This window comes from Lathamus discolor, chromosome 2 (assembly GCF_037157495.1).
Source record: "Lathamus discolor isolate bLatDis1 chromosome 2, bLatDis1.hap1, whole genome shotgun sequence".
Classification (NCBI taxonomy): domain Eukaryota; kingdom Metazoa; phylum Chordata; class Aves; order Psittaciformes; family Psittacidae; genus Lathamus; species Lathamus discolor.
In genome coordinates, this window is record NC_088885.1 from 111,092,661 (window position 1) to 111,115,751 (window position 23,091).

General features: G+C 36.4%; 1 protein-coding gene across 1 annotated transcript in view; it reads right to left on the reverse strand.

Moving 5' to 3' along the window:
- The window catches only part of ROCK1 (Rho associated coiled-coil containing protein kinase 1), an 84,634-nt gene that overhangs the window by 29,675 nt on the left and 31,868 nt on the right, over nt 1-23,091 (reverse strand). Inside the window, exons 2-13 of the mRNA XM_065668092.1 lie at nt 21,936-22,017; nt 18,049-18,149; nt 17,101-17,238; nt 16,360-16,535; nt 13,585-13,669; nt 11,733-11,877; nt 11,308-11,446; nt 9,490-9,581; nt 8,761-8,920; nt 6,096-6,162; nt 1,828-1,916; nt 235-283 (exon numbers count right to left, since the gene is read on the reverse strand). Of these exons, the coding sequence (XP_065524164.1) occupies nt 235-283; nt 1,828-1,916; nt 6,096-6,162; nt 8,761-8,920; nt 9,490-9,581; nt 11,308-11,446; nt 11,733-11,877; nt 13,585-13,669; nt 16,360-16,535; nt 17,101-17,238; nt 18,049-18,149; nt 21,936-22,017 (1,323 nt within the window). The remainder of the gene's footprint in view (nt 1-234; nt 284-1,827; nt 1,917-6,095; nt 6,163-8,760; nt 8,921-9,489; nt 9,582-11,307; nt 11,447-11,732; nt 11,878-13,584; nt 13,670-16,359; nt 16,536-17,100; nt 17,239-18,048; nt 18,150-21,935; nt 22,018-23,091) is intronic.

Here is a 23,091-nt window from a genome sequence, read left to right on the forward strand (position 1 = left end):
GAAAGCAAAATTCAGCATGATGTGCAGAAACAAAAAAAGCTTTTGAAAATTTGCACAAATGAAAGTGTATCTTCCAGTCCTACATTATTGAAACATGATGGTTTCATCTCAAATTAAATCTCAGGACCATTTTTTAATCACAGAAGAAATATCTTAAGTCATAAAAATATTATCCACTTTCTTTACCCAACTAAGAAAGGTTCACTGAGGGAAAAAAAAAAAAACCAAACTTACTTCTTCATCCAGTTCCTTCATGATCTTGTCCAGCTTTATGATTGAAGATCTGAAAATAAAATCGTTTACGTCATGTTTGAGAAGGATACATTATACATAATGGCTTCCTAATGAAATAATTTGAGACCATTACTAAAGTGAACATTTATATTTTGGCTATTGCTATTTTGTAATTAATATCTGCATTAGAACAAAAAACAATTACTGGAAATAATTTGTAAATTATATTAAGTATTTATCAACTTTGCTGCAGATTACAGGTGCAAAACTTTAGGTTCCATATTTTCTCCCTTAATCTCCAAATGTAAAAGCAGTTTCATGTACACAACAGGTTACCTTAAAATTATAATTGCCCAGGAAGCTGCTAGAACTTCCCTAGTTGTGAACTTTTCAAATAGCTAAAACGGTTCATGAATTCAACAGCTCCCTATTACGGATAAATATACTTGAATAATATTATTTGAAAGTCCCCCTGCTGAAGCAATATATTAGAACATAGTACTATAGAGATAGTGAGGTGCATAATAAAACTTCAGTTAACTGACATACCCATTGCATTTTTGTAGCCAGCTATTCGTCTTCAGAAAGAGAACAAAAAGCACCCTGGCAGGTGTAGTAAGTAGCAATATAACCTATTTACCAAATCTGCAGTAAACAGTATGACATACCAGAAGACACAGTTGTGCTCTGACAACTTGAGTAGTACTGCAGGAAGACAGTTACTAAGTATCTCTCAAGCAATGTACATTTTGCTTGCGGAAAGCCATCACATCATGTGAACAGCGAAGCTGCATTTAAGTAAGCGACAGTGTCAAGTGTCACACAGTTCAAATTCACACTGGACCATTTTGGCAACCAGTTAACACATAAGTAATCTGTACAGCTACACTCTGTGGTCCTAACACACAAGCCTAAATTTTTCCTATATCTTATGCCTAGTGTTGCCTCCTAGCTTTACTTAGCCCTTCAAGAAAAAGACTTCAAAAGGAGAAGCTAACTGAAGGTGAATTTAATTGGCATGGAATCTGAGTAAAAATTCCTAATTATCAGAAAAGAAGAATCCCAACTGACTGTTCACGTAGCTTATGGAATAAGCAAATTCTCACTCAGTTACTTCTTCAACATGGTAGAAACAAGATTTCAGAAAGCAAATGGTTGTTCTTACCTATCAGTCACCAGAAAAAAGAAAAAAAGAGGAATGTGTTTTTCCAGTAAGTACCACGTATTTAGAAACCAGACAGTTTTAATAATCAAATACATGGTGTATATACAGTATTTTTTAAAATCAGCATGATCATTATGCACCTCAGTCCAATAAAACATCAGAGATAACCAGGTAAATGCAAACATTCAAGTGTTCAGAAAGAAAATGTGTTACATGGCTGCCAATGAAAACAAAACATTTTCTTCATACTACATTCAATAAAACTATTTAAATATCGGTTTAGAATGACTTAAGCTTGTGTTTGGAACTCCCTTGAAGAATTACAGTACCATTTTTAGTATTATCCCAGTAATCCCTAAAGCAGTAATACAGAACTGAAGTGTTACATGTATCTAAATCATGTACACAATTAAAGTTCTAAGTCTCACCTGCATTTTTGCTCCATTTCATCTTTCAACTGCATTTCATTATGTAGTTGTTCTTCCAACTCATAGATCATCTTCTGCATATTTTCCAGCTTTAAATATACATTTGTACATGAAAGAACATGCATTAAATTTTAAAACTTCAAAGAAGCATTGCAGAATATTCAATGCTGCTTATATTGTATCACAACTTCTATCTAAGCAACTTTTATCCTATTAAAATGTGATCCCCCCAAAAAAAATATATCTAAAAAAGTTAATTACAAGAAATACATTTACTATTAAACAATTTTGTCACCTGCATGCACATAAAATTTTAGGGTTCTGAATAGTTCTATTAAAATTCACAGAGTTAAGCTAAATCAAATCCTTCTTGTTTTAATTACCTTCAGAATCAGACTAAAGGTATTACTGCTAAGATAAAAGAAAGCCTTTTAATTATTCTCAAAATTTCCTTTTCCAGCATGAACCACAGATGTATTTTGCAATGCATCTTCAAGCTCTCAAGTTCAGGAAGAAGAACCAAGCCTGTGAATTATTAGGAATGGGGAGAAAATGCTCTTGACATATAATTAGTCAGAGATCATTTTTCCAGCTAGCTTTGTACTAAGGTTGGAAAGCAGTAACAAACTTCAGATGTTAATGCAGAACATTACTGTATAGAACACACTGTTTATCAGCAAGATAAACTCAGAAATTCATTGTTTTCATGTAGTCTCAAAATATCTACCTTCTACTAGACCTCTGGGCACAATAATACCACTCCAACATCAGCAAAATCCTCAATTAACAGAAAGATGTTGTCAACTTTGAGGAATCTCGTATTAAGTCAAGCCTGTGCTGATTCAACTTTTTCAAGCCTTTTGTCTGACCTTGTCAGGATTTCAGCCTTAGCTTTCTTTCCCACACTCACCTCAACACTCTTGAAAGTGCATAGAGAAGAACTACAGTCCTAACTTAGGCTCTTTTCAAAGAAACATAATCAAGTGGTTCTGATCGTTTGCTTTCTTGTTCAGTGTTTTAACTTCAAAAACTCAATTGCCTGACTCCTTACACACAATCATCCTAGAATGAAAAGCAACAGAACATTTCCTCCTACCTCTGCCTCTTCTTTTTTCCTTTTCCCACAATATATGCTTACAGAAACTAAAACTGCTCACTAAGATCATGAAGAGGAGATAAATTATGCTTGTCTTCATTCTTTCTTGATAGCAGCAATAAGCGTCGTCAAAAGGGACTGCCCTCTGGTACAGTCCTGAAGTAAGATGCAATTATATGCTTGGAGACATATTATAGCATGCTTTATCCGTATTAAATGAGAAAGTTGTAGGTGAGATTATTTTTGCATACTTCCAGGCAGGTGTTTTTCTTACTTGCTACTTGCAATCTGTTCTCCTTCCCATTTTAGTAGGAAATAAAAGTATGGAGCACCCAGGTACTCTCAAGAACTGGAGAGCCTTTCTCATCACCTCCTTTTTTTCTTTCTTCTACCTCCTTAAGCTGCTCTGAAGCTTTCAGATAAAGAACAACAATAAAGCATGGCAACTGGGGACTAACCAGAAACTACATATTTTATATATCCACCACTATTCTATATATTTACCACTACTTATTACAAAGCCTTGAGAGAGTAAAGAAATACTGGAAGAAATAGACTTCTCAGCACTTACAGAACAGCTCTGGAAAAACAATTACTGGTGTGACATACAACGTAACACCATGTGGATGAGGCAACGGTTGTAATCAAAAACCACAGAGACGGCCTCCAAATCTAAACTTTGAGGAAAAAGGAAGGAGGACCAGTATACAACACATTGATCTCCTTGGTACAAACCACTGAGAAATAAAGCAAGAAGCAAGACTCTTTAAAGTCTAGCTCTCACTTTCATAAAAAGGGAATACAGCTAATGCACAAAAATAAAGGATAAAGAAGTTCCAACATAATTGCTCTTCCATTTCTTTGTTACTAACTTTACAGCCCTTCCAGACAGGCTGTATAGAGGAACTAAATGAAACAGATGAGGAAGGGGTCCAAAGAGACATCTGGCAACTAAGGCATTTCTGTACTGAATCCTACTAGTTTGGCCCTCTAGTGCCTCCTCTTGCTTCTTTCTGTCTCTGGATTCTTTCATAGTGCTGTACCCCAAGGAGCCTCCCTAAGCTTGCTGAGCAGCCTAATTATATTAGCATGAGACAACAAGATTCCAGAGAGGTTTTGCACAAACTGATCTCAATAGACAAATTAGTACTGTAAGAAAATCCTGAGTTACAATTAACTCTGTATAAAAGCATTCTTTTAGGTTTCAGTTTGTTAAGTTTCCCTTTTGAGTATGAGGCAGGGGAAGAAATGACTATGGGAAAGCCTGCCTACAGCAGAGAAGCTGACAAAAATCCCTATGGAACAGCCATACTTTTGTTTGTTTTGTCATTTGGGGGGCTGGGGGTTGGGAGGGATTGGTTGTTTGTTTTTTTAATCACCACAGCACAACACATCTGGTTCTGCTCCCTGAACAGTGAAGAAAACCAAAGGCACAGTGCAAAAGAATCTGTTACTCTCCTTTTTCTTAATATCTGAACTGTTTACATGTGATTATTGTAGCATGAAACCCGAATAATCAGATCTTCGCAGGGGTTTGAAATTCAGCTGAAGGACACCAAATTCCATTTTTTGTCCAACTTCATGGCCTAATTCTGTGAAGTTTTGCACGCTTGCAAAATGCAATGAATTTCTTGGGAATTTCTGGCACTCAGTCCCTCCCAGAAGATGCCCAGTACTGTGCCAAGATACAGAGAGACCAGGTAACATCTTGTGCTATATTTTCAGAACTAATTAATTTGCTAACCATGTGTCAACATTACCGTTTTCATTGCAGCATGTAATGAAAGAAAAACAGCTGAGAAACAACTGTAAAAGTACCTTGTAGTCAGGACTTAACGCTTACTTAAACCCTTCTATATCACATCCTTCTAAGAGCTTCACCTCCCCAAACTGTTAAAATCTCAAGGCATTCAAATACATTTGACAATATGGACAGGACTCTTGAGGGTTCTTAAACTACATGCAAGTGCCTGTATCCCACTAGTTATGCCAAGTCCATTTAGTAACTCTCTTCAAAGTCAACCAAAAGCCAGCACACAGCTTTAAGTATCTGCAAGTATTTTAAAGTCTGGCTCTGTTTTAAATTTTACCATATCAACAGCCAAATGTTTATGAGGAAAACAACATTTATGGAACAGATCAACACATATGAAGAACTTAACACACTTCAATGCTTAATCAAATCAGTTAGCACAATAAAGTTCATAACCAGGTCCTCTGCCCTTTACAAATTTTCTCTGTTATCCTTAACACTTTTTTATTGCAAGTTTATCCTTAACACTTTTTTATTGCAAGTTTAAAAGAAAAGGGAACATACATTGATACCTGCTTCTCTTCTACTCTAAATGGAAAACGTGACAGAACAAACCAAAATCATAGCCAAAGCCAAGAAGATTTAGAGATAATTACCCATTTTTGACAATGTTTTCTTCTGGAAAGACTGTAATTTGTAAAATATATATATAAAAAAATACATCATTTTAAGGGACTAGCTTGATTTCACCAGAACTTGCAGAGAATCCAAGCAGGCCCTGTTTCACCTGTTTTCACCTCAGCATACCCTCCTGGAAACTGTATTGCCGAGAAGCTTGCAAAGCGGTAATTGAAAGAATCCCTGAAAATTTCTTGCTAGGTACATGCAGATGCTCAGTGCCCCAATTCCTAATAGCTTCGTGGGGCACCCTTAGGATGGAGCAGTTTACCCAGGCTTCATACATTATCTGCTACCTCCCAAGTTAGTTCACAGGAAGTCCAGTTTCAGAGTTAAAACTGGTGGGGTTGCTGGAAAGCTCAAGCTTCCCACCACATGTCCAGTCTCCATGGTTGCCACAAAGCCAGCATACACCTGGGATCCATAAGGCACTCTAAAAACACTGCATAAACACTTTGATATTTCTAAAGATAAAAAATGTGAATCCAGTTCCACAAAAAGAGTACACCGTTTCAGCTGGTTTATCCTAATTTAGGAAAACCAATGTTACATGAAGAACTGAAATGCTGCTTTTCTGATAACTTTAGTAGGCAGGCCAAACTAAACAAAATTTATCCATTGATTAGCCATATTCCAAGCATTAAAATTATTTAATACATTTACAAGTCAAACAGTTTATTCCCATATATGCAATAGATTCTTTACTAGGACCCAACAAAGCTAAAAATCGGTGAGACATACCACACTTTTGTCCACACTGGAGCCTGTTCTGTTGTCATTGGAATTTTCTGCAGAGACAGCTAAATACCTGTAGCAAAATTTAAGAAGTTTTACTTTAAAGACTTGTTTAAAAGCAAGGTTACGGAAGAAGACAATGTCCAAACACAATACAATCATCCTAAAACATAACACCCGGATTTTTTTGCTCCAAAATGTGGATAAACAAATATTAACATATTCAGACCTTTTCAGTTCTATTATTTAAGATTTCAGCATATTTAATTGGAAAAGTCAATTTATTGTAAAGTATACAGCTGTGCTTGAAGACCACCATAGAAAAAGGATTTCTGCCAAATACCAATACAACCACTTTTTATTTTTTTAATAACCGTTGAAAAAAAAAAAAAAAAAAAACAACCTTTGCTTTCCATGGTTACAACACTCTCACTGGCTTCCATCCCACAAATATTTACTCAGGCACTTATGCAGCAAGTAGCAGCAATGAAGAGAACTCTGCAGATTGTGTAACTTCCAACAAACTTACTAAGAGTTCCACACACAAAAAGTATGCCCTGAAGCCAGTGCTCTTATTTTACATACATGTTTACAAAAAATACCACAAAATTCTGTTTGTCATGATTCTGAAAAGTCAGGGGAATAAATACAAATTACAATCTCCAAATTCGTTTGGTATTTGATGTCATATTCTCGGCATGATAACTGAGCTACAGAAATGTAAAGTGTCTCTTACTGCAATTGATTATATAAGGAAAAGCTTTACAACATATGAACGGAGGAAGAAGAACACATCATCCTTTTTGCTTCACGTGTATTTTCACATGCACAAAAACCTCTCTAAAAGATCAAGGAGAGCAAAATCAAAGACATCCCCAAACCATGGTCAAATTAAAGACCAAGACTGCTTTCAGACAACCAAACAACAAGGAGGAAATGCAACAGAAAAGGGCTTGCTATCCTGAGTACAAGAAGCCACTGTATCTCGCACACCAGGGATGTGGAGCAGGGAGAATGTGATACTTTAACAGGCACAGTACCAGCTTCATCAGAATCCAGAAGAGGCACACAAGCCAGATGGGGCTACAAAGTGTTCTCAGATAGTATTCCAAAATCTGCATTACAGGCGAAGTTCAGTAGTAAACAACCGTATTTCCTAATTTACGGTCAGCGAGATTACAGGTGTAGAAAGTATTCTACACTAAAACATTGTACTACTTTAAAGACAGAAGAAGTCACATTATTTTCCTCCATTTCTGTTTCCTTAAATACTCCAGCATACATTAATAAGATTAAATGGAAGGAGGTGGGGATGATAAATGTGCAACTTTTTCTAAATATGTTTTTTAAAAAAATAATAATTAACTACTTTCAGTACAAAAATAATAAAAATTATGACTACAGGTTTAGTAAGTATGAATGGTCATTTCAGACTTCTCAAGACTATCACACTATCAAAGTACTATGGGACAAAATTCAGTTCTAGGCCAAAAACATTTTAATTCTAGTATGCCTACAAAGTTATAATAGTATTCAGTGGCAGAGTTCTTCAATGACCACAAAACACAACCACTTAGAACTCTAAATCCCTGATACTGTCCCCCAAGAAGGAAGAGAGGAAGAAAGAAATTACGACATTAAGAAGCTTCTATATGCTACTGCACCTTCTTCATAATACATTCCAAAAGCTTCCTGCAAGGCAAAACTTGAGGGTTTTTTTTAAATTACTGACTACAATCAGAACAGTAGGTGAATTTCCTGAACTGCTGAACTCCCACAAACTGTATGCAAGGCTCGCTAAGTCCTTCTATGCCTCACTATGCAGAGCACAACAAGTCCAACTCTTTGCAGAGATGGAAAGAATTTCACCACAGGCTTGGAAAAGTGGTTCCTCTTCTAGGCACGGACGAAAACCAGATTTATTTCCTTTAAAGTTTTCCTATCCAGAAATGCTATTAAAACTAATAGTCTCTGACACAGTCCACTAGGTTTAGCCCATTTTAAGTTTGATACCCACCACAATTAAAAGCAGTTTTCAAAGAAAAAGTTACTGAGATTTTGAATGTAGATATAGCTATCCATAGTGCCTACAAGAATGACTGTTGGAAGTATGAATGAATATAATTTTAAATGATGCAATTTAAAGTCTTCTAAATAACAGTGAAAACTGTAAAGAATCACCATCTCACTAAGCAGTGGATGAGTACTTTGAAAACAAAAGAAATTATGAAGCAGGTGACAGGCAAGTAGAAAATATCCTATTTCTATTAAGCCAAGGTTTAATTTATTACATGCTAAAACACTGATGTAACCTATAGAATCTTCATATACAGCTCAAGACCAGTAATTCACAATAACACAAAGTGACATTCGTATCCCTCATTCATGACTACATATATAACTCAGTGCTCTGCAGGTGGCTCTGCCTAGTGGCAGCAACAGTGGATTTTTCTTGCTTAGCTTCTGCAGCTCCACTATATAGCGTTCTCAATGCAGAGCAAGGCATTTACAAATTTAGTGTGATATTTTTAAGCTACTGATGACTAGCAGTACTAGTTCTTATTATCAAAGTGTCAAAAGAGTGTACTTTATTAGGATTCTGAATACAGCTTGGTAAGAGAAACAGTGTTGACAAAAGAATACACCATCGGCTTACTTTATGCATACATACCGACGGTTGCTGTAGTATGTAAATCCTACAAAAGGAAGCTGGTTGCCCACAAATGCTTTTGGTATAGGAAATGTTTCTTCCTCTCCTTTATCTTCTTCCAGATCATCAAAATTACTAGTGTCAATGTCACTACTTAAGTCAGGCACAACTGGTGCTACAGCTATAAAGAAAAAGTAGAATAGTATGATAATAATCATTAAATCACTTCAGTGACTAAGAAATCTCATTTCTTGGTACAGAGTAAACAAAACTTTACATTCCATTAAAAGAAACGCGGCAGTCCTTTTACTAACATAATAAGCCAGATCACTGTCTCTGAGAAAAGCATTATAGCAGAGTCATAGAATCCCCTCCCTCAACCTGCTGGCCATGCTCCTTTTGATGCAGCCCAGCGTACGGTTGGTCTTTCTGGGCTAACAGTGCACATGGCTGGGTCATGCTGAGCATCTCATCAACCAGCATCCCCAGAGTCCTTCTCCTCAGGGCCAGTTTGAATCCAGTCTCCACACAGACTGCATTTGTCTTGGAATTGCCCCAACACAGGTGCAGAACCTTGTACTTGGCCTTGATCTCTATGAGGTTGGCAACGGCCCACCTCTCAAGCCTACTGACGTCCCACAGGATGGCATCGCTTCCCACCAGTGTGTCAACCACACCATACAGCCTAGTGTCAGTGGCAAACTTGCTGAGGTTGCACTCAATTCCACTGTCCACGTCCATCACACTTACTGTCTCTGAGGGTTTCCCAGGCCCATTGATCATTTTTGAAGAAAAGGTGGCGTTTAATTTCTTCTACACCATTTCGTCCTAGCCTTACTTCCCTGTTAAAAGAGTGTTTTGGTTAAACATTGGAGATGACAAACTATTCTGAAGGAAAGACTCATTTTAAAGCATAATCTAACAAAAAAGACAGAAAATTACTTCTCAAACTAAGGTAAGAAGTAGACTTATCTCGAAGTTTTCATGTAAACACACTTAAAAAAGCACAACAGCTTCATTTCAGAACTCAGTGCAGTTTTAAGTGTTGACTATAAGAATCCCTGCTGCTACTGTTTCCACCACCATGGAGTCACAAGGCAGCTGCCAAGCAGCACTTAGGTTCTACTTCTTCTAGAAGTTCATGCTGTTACTCAAATTGTATACAGCCCAACAAATGCAACAGCTTCTCTCCTTTGTAGCACCAGTTCTCAAGCTCTTGTGAGACCTCACCTGGAGTATTGTGTGCAGTTCTGGTGTCCTCAACATAAAAAGGACATGGAACTGCTGGAACAAGCCCAGAGGAGGGCCACAAGGATGATCAGGGGACTGGAGCACCTCCCGTATGAAGATAGGCTGAGAAAATTGGGGCTGTTCAGCCTGGAGGAGAGAAGGCTGCGTGGAGACCTCAGAGCAGCATTCCAGTATCTGTAGGGGGCCTATAGGGATGCTGGGGAGGGACTCTTCGTCAGGGACTGTAGTGACAGGACAAGGGGTAATGGGTTAAAACTTAAACAGGGGAAGTTTAGATTGGATATGAGGAGGAAGATGAGGAGGAAGTTCTTTCCTGTTAGGGTGGTGAGGCACTGGAATGGGTTGCCCAGGGAGGTTGTGAATGCTCCATCCCTGGCAGTGTTCAAGGCCAGGTTGGACGTAGCCTTGGGTGAGATGGTTTAGTGTGAGATGTCCCTGCCCATGGCAGGGGGTTGGCACTATATGATCTTAAGGTCCTTTGCAACCCTAACTATTCTATGATTCTAAAGGTTATAAATAGCATGGATACAACAGCAGTGTACTCAAAAAGTAAAACAGACCTAACACCTACAATTCAGAGAGGCTTCTTGTGGGCTGACTCTACCATGATCCTGAATGCCCACTGAAATACATCTTTTGCATTAGTTTCATCCAAAAGGAATTTGGTTTGTGTGCCACTCACCACTGTGCAACACAGACCACTGTAACTGGAGCTGTTACTAAGGAGAAAGACTTCATATTCAAATTACATTTATAAGGCAGACATACCCATAACAGCAGAGCTTCCTTTTCCTCAGTACACATGCTACTACTGTAAAGAGCAGGTGCAATCATTGGCGACTCCTCTCCCACATACTGGGACTGGAGAAAATAAAACTGATGCTACTGCCTGTCTAGTTCACAGTATCATCAGTTAGTAACTACCGCTTCAAGTTAGACAAAGTAATACTTCAGAGTAGACAAGGTAACTTACAGACTTAGGCTGAGGTTCTACGATCTCTTACTAAGAAGTTTAATCAGATCTTCTGTCTTTAAGCAAAAGACTAACGGTTCCTTACATTGCTGTAGTTCAAAGAAAAATGCCTGATTCCTATGAACAACATTCAACTAATGTAAATGCATTCAGAGATCAGAAAAATGCCTAGGCAGCATCAAAATGGGAGCAGCTACACTGCATTTATGAAGACAGTAAGAGTTTGATTTCTCTTATACAGTTTAGAAATCCACACAAAACAAATACATTCACGTTCTTTCAACTTAAGAACAAATTTTCTTAACAAAGTCTTACTTCCATTTTGAGTAAAGCTTGAATCTTACCTATCAGTTAAAAAGGCACAAATAAGGTTTTTTGCCTCTTTGGAAATATCATTGTCATCAGGGAAAGTAAGGGAGTTCTTATGGTTCATAATCTTACTGTATGTTCCAACCAAAGAATCTGCATAAAAAGGTGTATCACCTGAAAAAGCAGCAACATAAAAATTAAAAAGTAGATCAAAAGTATTTTAGATTTGATTTATAATATTTGAATTACCTATGCAACAAGGTAAGTTACTTAATGAACATGAGGCAAGGACAAATGTTTGTGTTTTAGAAATACACTGGCACAGTCCTCCTTCTGTAAACACAAGATCAGTAAACCACAACTTAAAGAAGAGCTTAATAAAATTATAACAGTTAAAAACAACTGTGCTTTTGGAGTCTAGTTAAGTAGCAAAGTCAATTCTGATTATCCTACTACTCACCTACAAGCATCTCATACAAAAAGACTCCAACTGACCACCAGTCGCATTCTCGCCCATAGTAACCATCACCACCCTGGGACTTCAATACTTCAGGAGAGATATAGTCGGGTGTTCCCACAGCCGTATCACATCGTACCATACCTTCCTACAAAAGGGAGGAAAACCCAGATACGAGATCCAAAACTGCAAGCTATTTCCAAGACTTTCTGCAGCCTAAGCAACACCAGCAGATCAACATCAATTTTTGTCAAACATTCTGTTTTAAATAGGTATTTTAACATTTTGAAATTTTAAGATACTAATCCAGAACAAAGCACAAGATTTGTCAAATGCAGTGGAAGTTAGTTTAAGAACCTCAGTTAATATCCGAGAAGCAATCAGAACTGCATTTAGGTGCTGTAAACACTGCACAGCCTCTCCTCCTTGTGCCAGTATAAACATGTCATATACTGACAGGATGTACCATAAACAAGGAAAGCTCCTCTTGTTAGCATAAATGTGTCAATAACAGGGATTTTGCTGACAGGATCAGCTGAAGTGCAAACTTTTCACCTCTGACCCAAGATTAAATGCAGACAGAGACTTAAAACTCTGACAGACTTCAAAACATGTAAAAGGCAAGAATGTCTGATGTTCCTCACACCCCTGAAAAAGGGCTGGCAGGACAGAGATCAGTCACACTAGCGCTGGCATCCAGAATGCCAAAGCTGCAACCATGCACCTCTTTCCAGTGCCATTTGGGCACTTCTGAAATAATCCTGTGCCACTCTTAGAAATGGATCTGTTGAAAAACTTGCATAAAAATACATAACTAAATACAACAAATATAAATCCAGTGCTGTGTATGCAGCAAATCCAGAATACACCACAATTAGGCTTCTCTGCTGAGAAATTACTCAGTAATGCTAATACACAGCAAAGTTTTGTAATATTTTTAATTTTTTTTTTTTTTGGCACTTACAGCTTAAACACTAGGATAAATTTTTTTCTATATTTCAAAATTCCTCAGTGTTCAGAACACAATCAATATAAAGTCAAAATAAAGCCAAATTTCTGGTCAGCTATTCCACTCAAGCGTATTGTTTGTGACTTGAAGCAACTCTTCAAATTCATACACATAACCTGCACTTGGTTTTCATTGTTGCTTTTTATTTGTGGCAAAGCAGCTAAATACAGTGATTTACTCAAAGCTCCTGGAATATGTTGAGAACACAACATACTTATTACACAATCTCTAAGAAATATCATGCATTTCACATGGTTTTCCTCATAAATATGTGCAGACTGACACAAACCAAGTTTTGAGCGGGGAATAACAGTGTTCCATGGTACATGAAATACTGTTGCAAAATTGTATTTTTTTGTGACCTCAGGATATGTTTTTAAAAGCAAGAAAAAGTAGTAAAACAATGACATTCATTAACCTGTTCCCTTCAGATCAGTCCTTTTGCTACATCAGCATATGGCTAATAAATACAATTGGGATTTAGTGACTTGTACATAAATTTTGATTCTTTCATTACTGACACATTATGTAAAGAAAATATCACTTCTTTGCATTAAGTTTTGATAATCAAGCACTTTAAAAATAATCCAGAAGATCTAGAGATAATCAGTCTTGACCTGAGAAAGCTCCTCTAGGAAATGGTATAGAAGTTGGTACATTCCCTACTTCAAGAACCATTTCTGCATTCTATATTGTCACTGAATAGAATGCATAATTAGTAATTGGAACAGAGTGGAACTTTCAACTCTTCCCACACAACTAAAAAAGTTTTCAGAATGTTTTCTTACTTTTAAGTGTGTTTTCCTTTCACAAACAGAAAAAATGAAATTAAAAATAGATGTTTACCTTGTTCATCTTCATACAAGTACCAAAATCTGCTAGTTTTAAATGACCAGCTTTGTCTAGCAGCATATTATCAGGCTTCACATCTCTGAAAGGAGAAAAATGTTGGGGTTTTTTTAAGTAAATAACTCAGTTTAACTTCTGAGAACAACAAAAGTAAACTATTTTTCAATGCAACATTGCAAGGAAAAATACCAACATGAAAGCACCACTATATCCCCTGTGTTTTTCTGCTCCAAGTCTGTCCAACAGACTGCTGAACTACGTTGTAAAAAATTATAATGAAAGTGGGAATAAAGCCTTCAGTCATTGAATTTAACAACTTTGGACATTAATCTTGAAGCACAAGTTCCTAGAAAACACTCACTGTTTGAAGATACAGGAAAAAACAACATTCTGGTTCCAAGTTAGCTATCTCAGACTTTTAAAATATAGCTTCTTCTCTGTACCACTTCTAACAAATGGATGTGATTTTCAGAATTATATTAATGTGAACAAGCATTTTTTTCCATGCTCTTTTCCACAAAATACTTAAATTATAGAAAATAAGTTTTCACAAAGTAACTGGCAGAATATCTGATGTTATTAAATATACTGAAGCAGAATAATAATAGGAAACAATTATCAAGAAAGCATAACACGAATTTCAGGAAAAAGGATATCTCAGGGACCTTAAAGGAGAACTCTGGCCGTAACTGTCAAATTAAGTGCCGTGGAAATGCATCGGTATGCTCACCAAATAATTTTGGTTGGGAGGGATTTTTGTAAGACTCCTGGTTAACTGCCTGATCAAAGTACAGCTAACGGTTAGATCCTACTTCAAATCTGTATTAGGATCCTCTGGGTCAAATCCAGTTAAGTCTTGAATTGTTTCCTCAAGGACAGGGATTCCACAACCTCTCTAGGACTCTCTTCCATTGTTTGACCAGCCTCACAATGGAAAAATATTTCCTAATGAATAGCTAGATATTCCCCTGCTGCAATTCGCATCATCCACTGCCTTTCATCTTTTCAGTGTGCAATCTCAAGTCTCCTTCATGTTTTCTATAAAGTCCTGCTGGGCAGCTGATGCTGCCAAAAAGACTAATGCTTTCTGTCTCACCCAAACACTGTTGTGAATGGAAACATAGTGCTGACCCCACTATCAACCCTCTGAAGGAATGGCTGGTAGTAGACTGTTAGCAGGACATTTGCTACCTTTGAACCCTTTGTTCTACCTATTTAAGCCATACCTTTCCAATCTGGCTACATCAAAAACCTTGCTAAAGTCAAGACACAATGTACTACTCTCCCCTCAGTGCTGGAGCCCATCATCTCATCACACAAGCCAATTGGGTTGGTATGGCGTGCTTCACCCATGTAAACCCATGCAGACTCTTCCAAATCGTCTTCCCATCCACATGCTTGGAAATGGGTTTCCTGGAAATTTACTCTGTAAAATTCCCAAAGACTGCCTTTAAGCTTATCAGCCTGCAGTTCCCCTGATCCCTCCTTTCTTGCCCTTCTTGGGGCAGATTGGGCGTGCCATTTGTTTTTTTGCTGTCACCTGAAATCTTGTAATTGCTGCAAGATTCCAACGGTGACAGAGAGCATTATCATAAGGGTACCGGCCAGCTCCTTCGTGCCCATCTTGTCTAGTGCCCTGAACATGTGCATACCCATGTTTGCACAACTGGGACTTAGCTTGATCATCTTCTGCCACAGTCACTTTCCCAAGCTCTGCCACTAGGCACAGGGATCTGAGGGGCCTGAAAGCAAGTCTTCTCAATGAAGGCTGAACCAAAGGTGGCCTCAGCCATCTCCATGTCTTTTGTCACTAGGTCCCTGATGCATTAAGCAGTGGGCCCACATTTTTATGAGTTTCCTCTCATTCCTTAGATTCTTCAACCAACTCCAGTGGAAAACAAATTCAAAAAATTCTGCTGGTGTCAAAATATCTAAATTTAAATAAAGAAATAAATAAATCACTGCGCTGCTGGCAGCTTCTAATGCCTGCTTTCTAAAGCTTGCAATACACATGCACAAATGGTTCATTCATCAAGATAATTTATTCATTAGATGTAGCACACCTACATAATGATGCTCTAGATCTTCAAGCAACAGGTTAGTAATTTGTTTTACTTTGCTTTTTTTCAAAAGCTTAAGTGTTAAGATAAGACCAGATTACAAACTGAGAATTTATACACTGTCTTCCTCAAAACTCTTGCTGCATTTTCTTTCAAAAAGAAAAAAAAATTTTTCTGTTTCTAGTTCACACAATTGAAAATTAACAACAGATTAAAGTTCAAATATCAAAAAGTAAATTTCTCAACCTATTCAAGAAGTGACTACACTTCACTTTAGGGCAAGCACATAATATGAAACTGAACCAAGTCCCCTTGCTCTGCATCTCAATCTTCCATCTTCCCCCTTACAAGAAAACATGTGGCCAAGCCATTTTCCTCACACTGTTCACAAATTCTTGTTTAATGGGTCACTGAGGCATCAAATGTAGAGCAGAGAATTAATAATTCCTAACAGTGGGACAATTGGGTAAAGTGGGACAGCTTTATTACTCTGCAAACTGAGAAACATCAGCCTGCTGAAAACCTTTACTTTGACTGCAGCACTTCAGACTTGAAGTTTCTGATGGCAAGAACCTTTGAAGCTGTAAGATAGAATAATTAAGCAACGATGAAGCAACATTACAGATTTCAAAACTGCCTGAACGATCACTGAAATCATTCTGGTGACAGCAGAAATAAAATAACTATGTAACAACACTTCTTTCTTTTTCACCTGTGTATAAACCCCATTGAGTGAATTGCATCTAATGCAAGTACAACTTCAGCAGTATAAAATCTTGCCCATTTCTCCGGAACATCGTAGTTGCTCATTAAATTCACAAGGTCCCCACCAGGCATGTATTCCATCACCATGTAAAGGTATCGGTCATCTTGGAATGCATAAAATAACTGTAAAAAGCAAATAAACAAAATAACAAGTGACTAAATGTTACAGTTTTCTTTAAACTCTTGCTTGTTGGAAATCAAAGGAATCTCTATGCAAACTGAATTACAGAGTAACAGAATTGCTACTACTGCATCCTCTAGCAGACCTCCAAAATATTACAGTGGAAGGATTCCTAGTTACAAATTAAGATTAGTGAATTTGGTGCAATAAATTTTGAGATCATTTCAAAGAATGCTCATTGCACAGGCGGATAAAATGTTTTGTTATCCACTACAGAGTGAATTACTACAGAGCAGGCTCGACAATGTATATCTGGCAGAGTTTTAATAATTAACAGAATAGTTTATCTTGTAAATGCTATGACAAAACATTGTTTTGAAGCAAGCGTGATATCTGCTATTTGTTGTGTACGGCAAATATGTACAAACTATTAACATAATGTGTTTCCCTAACAGACCAATAGAACTAAAAAAGGTCTTCAAAAAGCTAAGAAATTATGTAATTCCAAGTCATACAGTGTTGCAATGAAACTATAATGACAACACTTTAAAAGGAATATAACTATACCTGAACAACCCAGGGACTATTAGCAAAAGCCATAATATCCCTTTCTTCCCAGAAGAATGCAGAATCTGATCTTTTTATCATCTCAAATTTGCTCAGGAGCTTCATAGCGTATACTCTCCTCGAGGATTTATGCCTTACCTACGAAGACAAATGTGACACACAGAATGCATTAAGTTGCTACACTAACATATGAAGAACACTGCTAAATATATTACTTTACTGCTTCACTATTTAACTATTTAAGACTCTTCATATTTTTTTAAGAATTCTATACCGTAAGTCTACAGCATAATTACATTCTACTATCTGACAATATCTGCATTGCTCTTAAAATACCTGCTGGAACTATTCGGAGAAGTCCATAGGTGTAACAGTTGCTTTGTAGGTATGAGTCTTTGAAAGGACAAATATTTGCACCTGTTACATACTATAAAGTTAAAACTATTCACATTTTCTGGAGTTCATTAGCAGACATGTTCACTTGCTACCATATTTCCAGTTTCTCCCACCAGTTCTCAACTTAATAAAGCAAGAAGAACAAGTCTGGTTGCTAATCTATCACAAACAACACAGAACATCTCTCATCTGAGAGAACTACGTCTGAGACAATCTGGTGTAATCTCTGAATTGGCAGAAATTCTTCTAGTCCTGAAAATTTATTTAAGTGTACATTTATACAGCGGCAAAGGCTAATTTTCTTATTTATGAGGAACACACATTCCTTTGCATTTTAATAGAGAAGCATGACTACAGTGTGAAACAAATACTTGTGCACTTTAAAAGCCCTGAAATATGACATTCTCAAGAACATTTCCATAGGATAAAAAGAAAACTTCACTGAGCTAAAGGATTTAATATTATAAGACTGCATCTTCTGAACACCGTATCCAGACACATGGGGAAAAACTACAGAATACATTCAAATGCACAAACAGAAACGTAACTTACCAACTGAACCTCCCCAAATGCTCCTCTACCAATCACCTTCACCACTTCATAATCTTCAGCTTTCATGCGCAGGTCCCTCATTTTATTTACCGTGTCTTTATCTACATAAAACAAAATTTATATTTCACATATAATCAATATAATTAAACTCATTCATCTCATTTCAATATTTCATACTGATTAGAAGATGTGCTGCTTGAAGAAGGCACTTCGTTTTGAACCTACCTTCCTATTGGAAGCCTCTGCAGAAGGCATGACCTCATTCCCATTACCATAGTAACCAAAACTTGACATAAACATAATACAATGACTCTGCAATCAAACCACACCTTAATTTGGGAATTTCTTTTAAAATAATTACCTGCAAAAGAAAGCTATGCAAAAACTTCATATCCAGCATGATTTTGTTTGTAAACTGATCAGTATTAAAAGGTTATTACTGGATAAATACGCAACACATCAAGGAAAATATCCTGAGTACATACTAGATGAAACTAGAAGAAACTATTAAAAAAAAAAAAAAGCCTGCACTTCTATTATTCCTAATACTTAAAAAAGTAGATTTTAATTTAAAACATGCAGTGGGAATCACAGCAATTATTTATATAAACCTGTCATTCTATAAACTACCATAATTTACAAACTCCCAGTGGGCAGATAGTCTAATTCCAAATTTGGTCAAAGATTAAAACAGTCTATTTTAATCCATGTGGGTCAACACTGGCATGAGATTACATGGAAAAGCTTCATGCTTCACTACTTCTAAAAGCAAGGAACGTCTACTAAAACAGATACATTGCTAATAAAATAGATTATGCAATGGTATTTTGTTTTGAAAAATAATATTCTAGGCCTAAAAGTGAAGTTTAGAAAGAAGCAGGGACAGGGGAAGAGGAGAGGAAAAATGTGGGGCTTTAAGTTCATATTTTAAAAAAATGACAGAAAATTACTATTAGATTTCTACCTGCACTGGCCACTATCTAAAACAAAAGCAACATACGTACAATTGAATTTCCGTAAGATTTTATTACCACAACAGGAACAACTTAGCTTTGTTTGAATAAATACTCTCTGGCATTACACTAATGTAAAGCCATCCCTTTACAATACAGCATACCACTAGCTGATTTCAATACATTATATTAGAATTGTAAATTCTGACAAATTATTTCATACAGGAATCAAAATATTCAGTAATCAAAAAAAATAATGCTTTGCCTTATTTGCCCTGATGAAAACTGACCTATAGTGGATGATGAGCAAAACTGCAAGGAGCTAAAATGCAGGTATTCTCACAACAACAATATTCTAACTATTATTAACTTACTGCATAGTAATCTCACAACAGGAGGTCCACCACTTCTGAATGAGAAATCTTGACATTAAAGCAAAAGAAAGGCAGGCACAATATGAATGCTTTAAATGATTTGCAATCACAAGCCTTGCCTATGGCCAAAACAGAATTAAGGAAAAAACATCTAAAGAGCCATCCAAACTAAGGATTTTTAAATAACAAACTGGGCTTGTGAACAGTTGCAAATTGCAATTTACTGCTTGAGAGACATATTAACACTCCATTATTTTTAGGCAATACGTTACAGTAACAACAGTGTTGGAAATTTGACTTCCATATTTTAGGATCTGTTAAGCAAGGTTTATCAGGCTGCAACTTACGTAAATACAGTTCCTGATCTCCCATTACCAGTGGAGGACCCAGACAGCGTACCTTGTATGAACAGGTGGGGTCGCTCCCATGGCTAAAGACCACATTCTCCAACTTGCCCTGAAGTTGGATTAAAAGCTTAGATGCCATCTTGAAATAACCTGAGTCCCTGCTGCAAAGTAAGGCTCTCAACCACCTTGAATACTGACTTCTTTTAATTCTGTATAGTGTGAGGCATCCCTGCCCACGGCAGGGCGGTTGGTCCTTTCCAACCCAAACCCTTCTATGATTCTACATGGCAAAAAATTAATAGGGCTCTACATTTGCAAAAATTACTCTCACAACGTCAGGCAGTAGAAGCAGACTTTGGAGCCTTCACAAATACACAATGTACACCAGAGAAAAATGAGAGGGGATCAGGACTGGCTCAGAGCAATCAGTCTATAAAATAAAGGAAGCAAACTCCCATTTAAAAATAGATTTCTAGATTGCAAATACACATCTAGAATCACGATGCAAACTGTCTGGACAGCTAATACACCAAAAAGATATTATAAACATTTTTCTATTTGAACTAAAACAAACATGACAATGCTCCTATATGTCTATTTTTAATTATTTTTTTAAATAAAGATACAAACCAAACTAGACTTCACTGTTTCCTCTAAGGCCACTATTTGCACATTCACACCTTGCTTTCATATTTCAGCAAACCCAGAAGGTTAATGTTCTAAAAGCAGTTTGAAATGAAATAACATGGTTTGTTCTCCACCTTCATATTACTTCAGGTCACATCTTACACAGTATATAATTTATACCTATGAGATATTCATTATCAGGCTGTAAACAAGTTTTCTTCTCCTTCACTCAGCCTCAACTGCGAAAGTTAAGCTCTTTGAGTCTTACTAATGATTTCATTATTCATAAAAATTACATTCAAATTATCTGTTGCAATGAGAACTTCCTTTGCCTAACAGAACTTCTCTTTTCTCCAAGAATTTCACCACATCTTCTCTGTAAATAACTGAGTATACAAAATGTGCATGTAACAGTGTGCAATATCAAATATAATTTGAATTGTGAAAAGTTTAACAGAACATTTGAACTTAGGCCTCTCAACAACCAGTTTACGTGCAAGTGAGACACCAACTAGGTCTATTGGACTCATTCTCACAAACAGAGAATAATAGAAAATAAAACCCACAAATTTGCTAACATTGCTAACAGTTGCAAAGCAAACTATTTGAAAACACCTTGGAAAAAGAAACAAAAACATCAATTTCAACGAACCAAAGGCAAAAATTATTTTAGGCAAATTACATTATATTTGCCACAAAACTAATTTATTACAACATGTAATTGAGATTCTTATTCCTGCAAAAAAAAAAAAATCTAACAACACTAGTTTCATTTCAAAACTTGACTATTCAGTCCACAAGCAGAACCAAGTCTTTAATCAGCAAGTGTTTCTGCCGTAATTTCCAGAATTCATCCATCTGGCAGCCTTTAGAGAAGACTTAACCCTTAAATGCCCTTTTTAAAACTATTAGTACTATGAAACTTACGGTACTGACTTCTACAAAAAACCCAAACAACTTTATTAATTTTAAATGTTATTACAGAGTAAAACGTGCAGGAAATCTGGTAGTGGAAAAATATAGAGTAAATGCAGAAAGAAATTCTGTAGATACATCAGCTGCATGCACAAATTAACCCAGCAGTATAAGCTCTGTAGTATAAGAATTTTATAATACAATGAAAAGAGACCTTTCACACTAAAAAAAGCCTATTGAACACATGCTCCAGTCTGTCAGTGAACAAATTTTTAATATGGTTTCTTAACACTGTATCCATGTTATTTCATTTCACTGTTAATTGCTTATGATATATTAGTACATGGAATCACAAAGCAAGTTTTACAGGAATCCAGAGGGCTGCCAAGAACAAAGATAACAGGCCTTTTTCTTAAAAGGCTTTGTGCCACTGAAAACAATGCCATTTACAGCCCCAACACACTTGGACATTCAATTGCCCCGGATTAGATTTCTATAGGGAGCTGCCAGTTCTCACTAGGAAATAATCAGACTCTTAAGACAACTTGCAAAGAATTTATGCACCACAAATCCCCAGTTGCCTTTCAAAAAGCTAAAAGCACTTACATTTTTTCTTTGTACTGGTATTTATAGTCTTTTGTTATTCAACAACTGAAACATTAAATACTTACACCTGTTTAAGAAGTTGTCAATGTTTTTGTTTTTTCTTAAGGCAGGAAAATCCAAGTCATACACCAAAGCATCTAATCCATCCTAGAAAAATAAAAACAAACAAGAACAACAAGCAAAACTAAGTGTTTGGACAAATAATTGTACATGCTGCTAATTGAAGAGACAAGATATAAACAGTTGTCCCTATTAATTTCCCAAGCAAAAGAAATCACTGACATTTATTTACTGATTTAGTTAGCAGTTACATGAAACTGCTGTTACTCCTTCACTTCCAAGGGAGTCTTCAAAACTCAATTTCCATCTATCCCCCAAAAAATATACTTCTATGAATTATTAATTACCTTCTTTAGCTCCACATTTACATGAAAAAAAATTATTTTTCCAAATACAAAAAGAACAAACAGCAGCTCTGATGAAGCTCAATAATGTTAAAAAATCCCACCGTATCACACAGTAGGCACCTGAACATTAAGTAGCAACTGGCAAATAGGACAATTATGGTAATTTATTTCCAAGAGTCAACCCCCACATTTTATTCATTGAATTGAGAGAGAATTTTCATGAACAAGATATTGGCTTTATACATTCTAACTTAAATCTAGGAACCAACAGCCACAAGCCCATGTGGCATTACTACCACAGAATATACCCATATGAACAAAAATGAAACAAAACTACCAAAAAAAACCCAAAAGAAAAATATAACAATAATGAAGACAGTTTTAAGTCTTAAGTGCCACAAACTTCCCAACTTTTAAGTCTAAATTTTACACCAGGTATAGATGATTCTTCAGTGGATTGCCTCCTCTCAGAGAAAACCTAAACCAGATGTTTTGCTGAAAACCACAGATATGGTATCTAATGAAAAATGATCAAGGGAATTGTATCATGAAGAATCAAGAGCAGTAGGGAGTCTTCTTTCTCAATGTTTAAGTACAATGCAAAAATAGAGGGAGGTCATAATATACAGACTGATGGATGTTAACACAGTGTGTCAGGGAAGTACTGCTATTTACTTATCCAATTTTTACCTACATGTCTATGCTACCTGCTATTCACCTGTTGGCAGTGAGATATTAGACCAGACACATCTTTGATCAGTTCAGATCTGATTAGACCTAATTTGAATGTTTTCAGCTTTTATAAAATTATGCA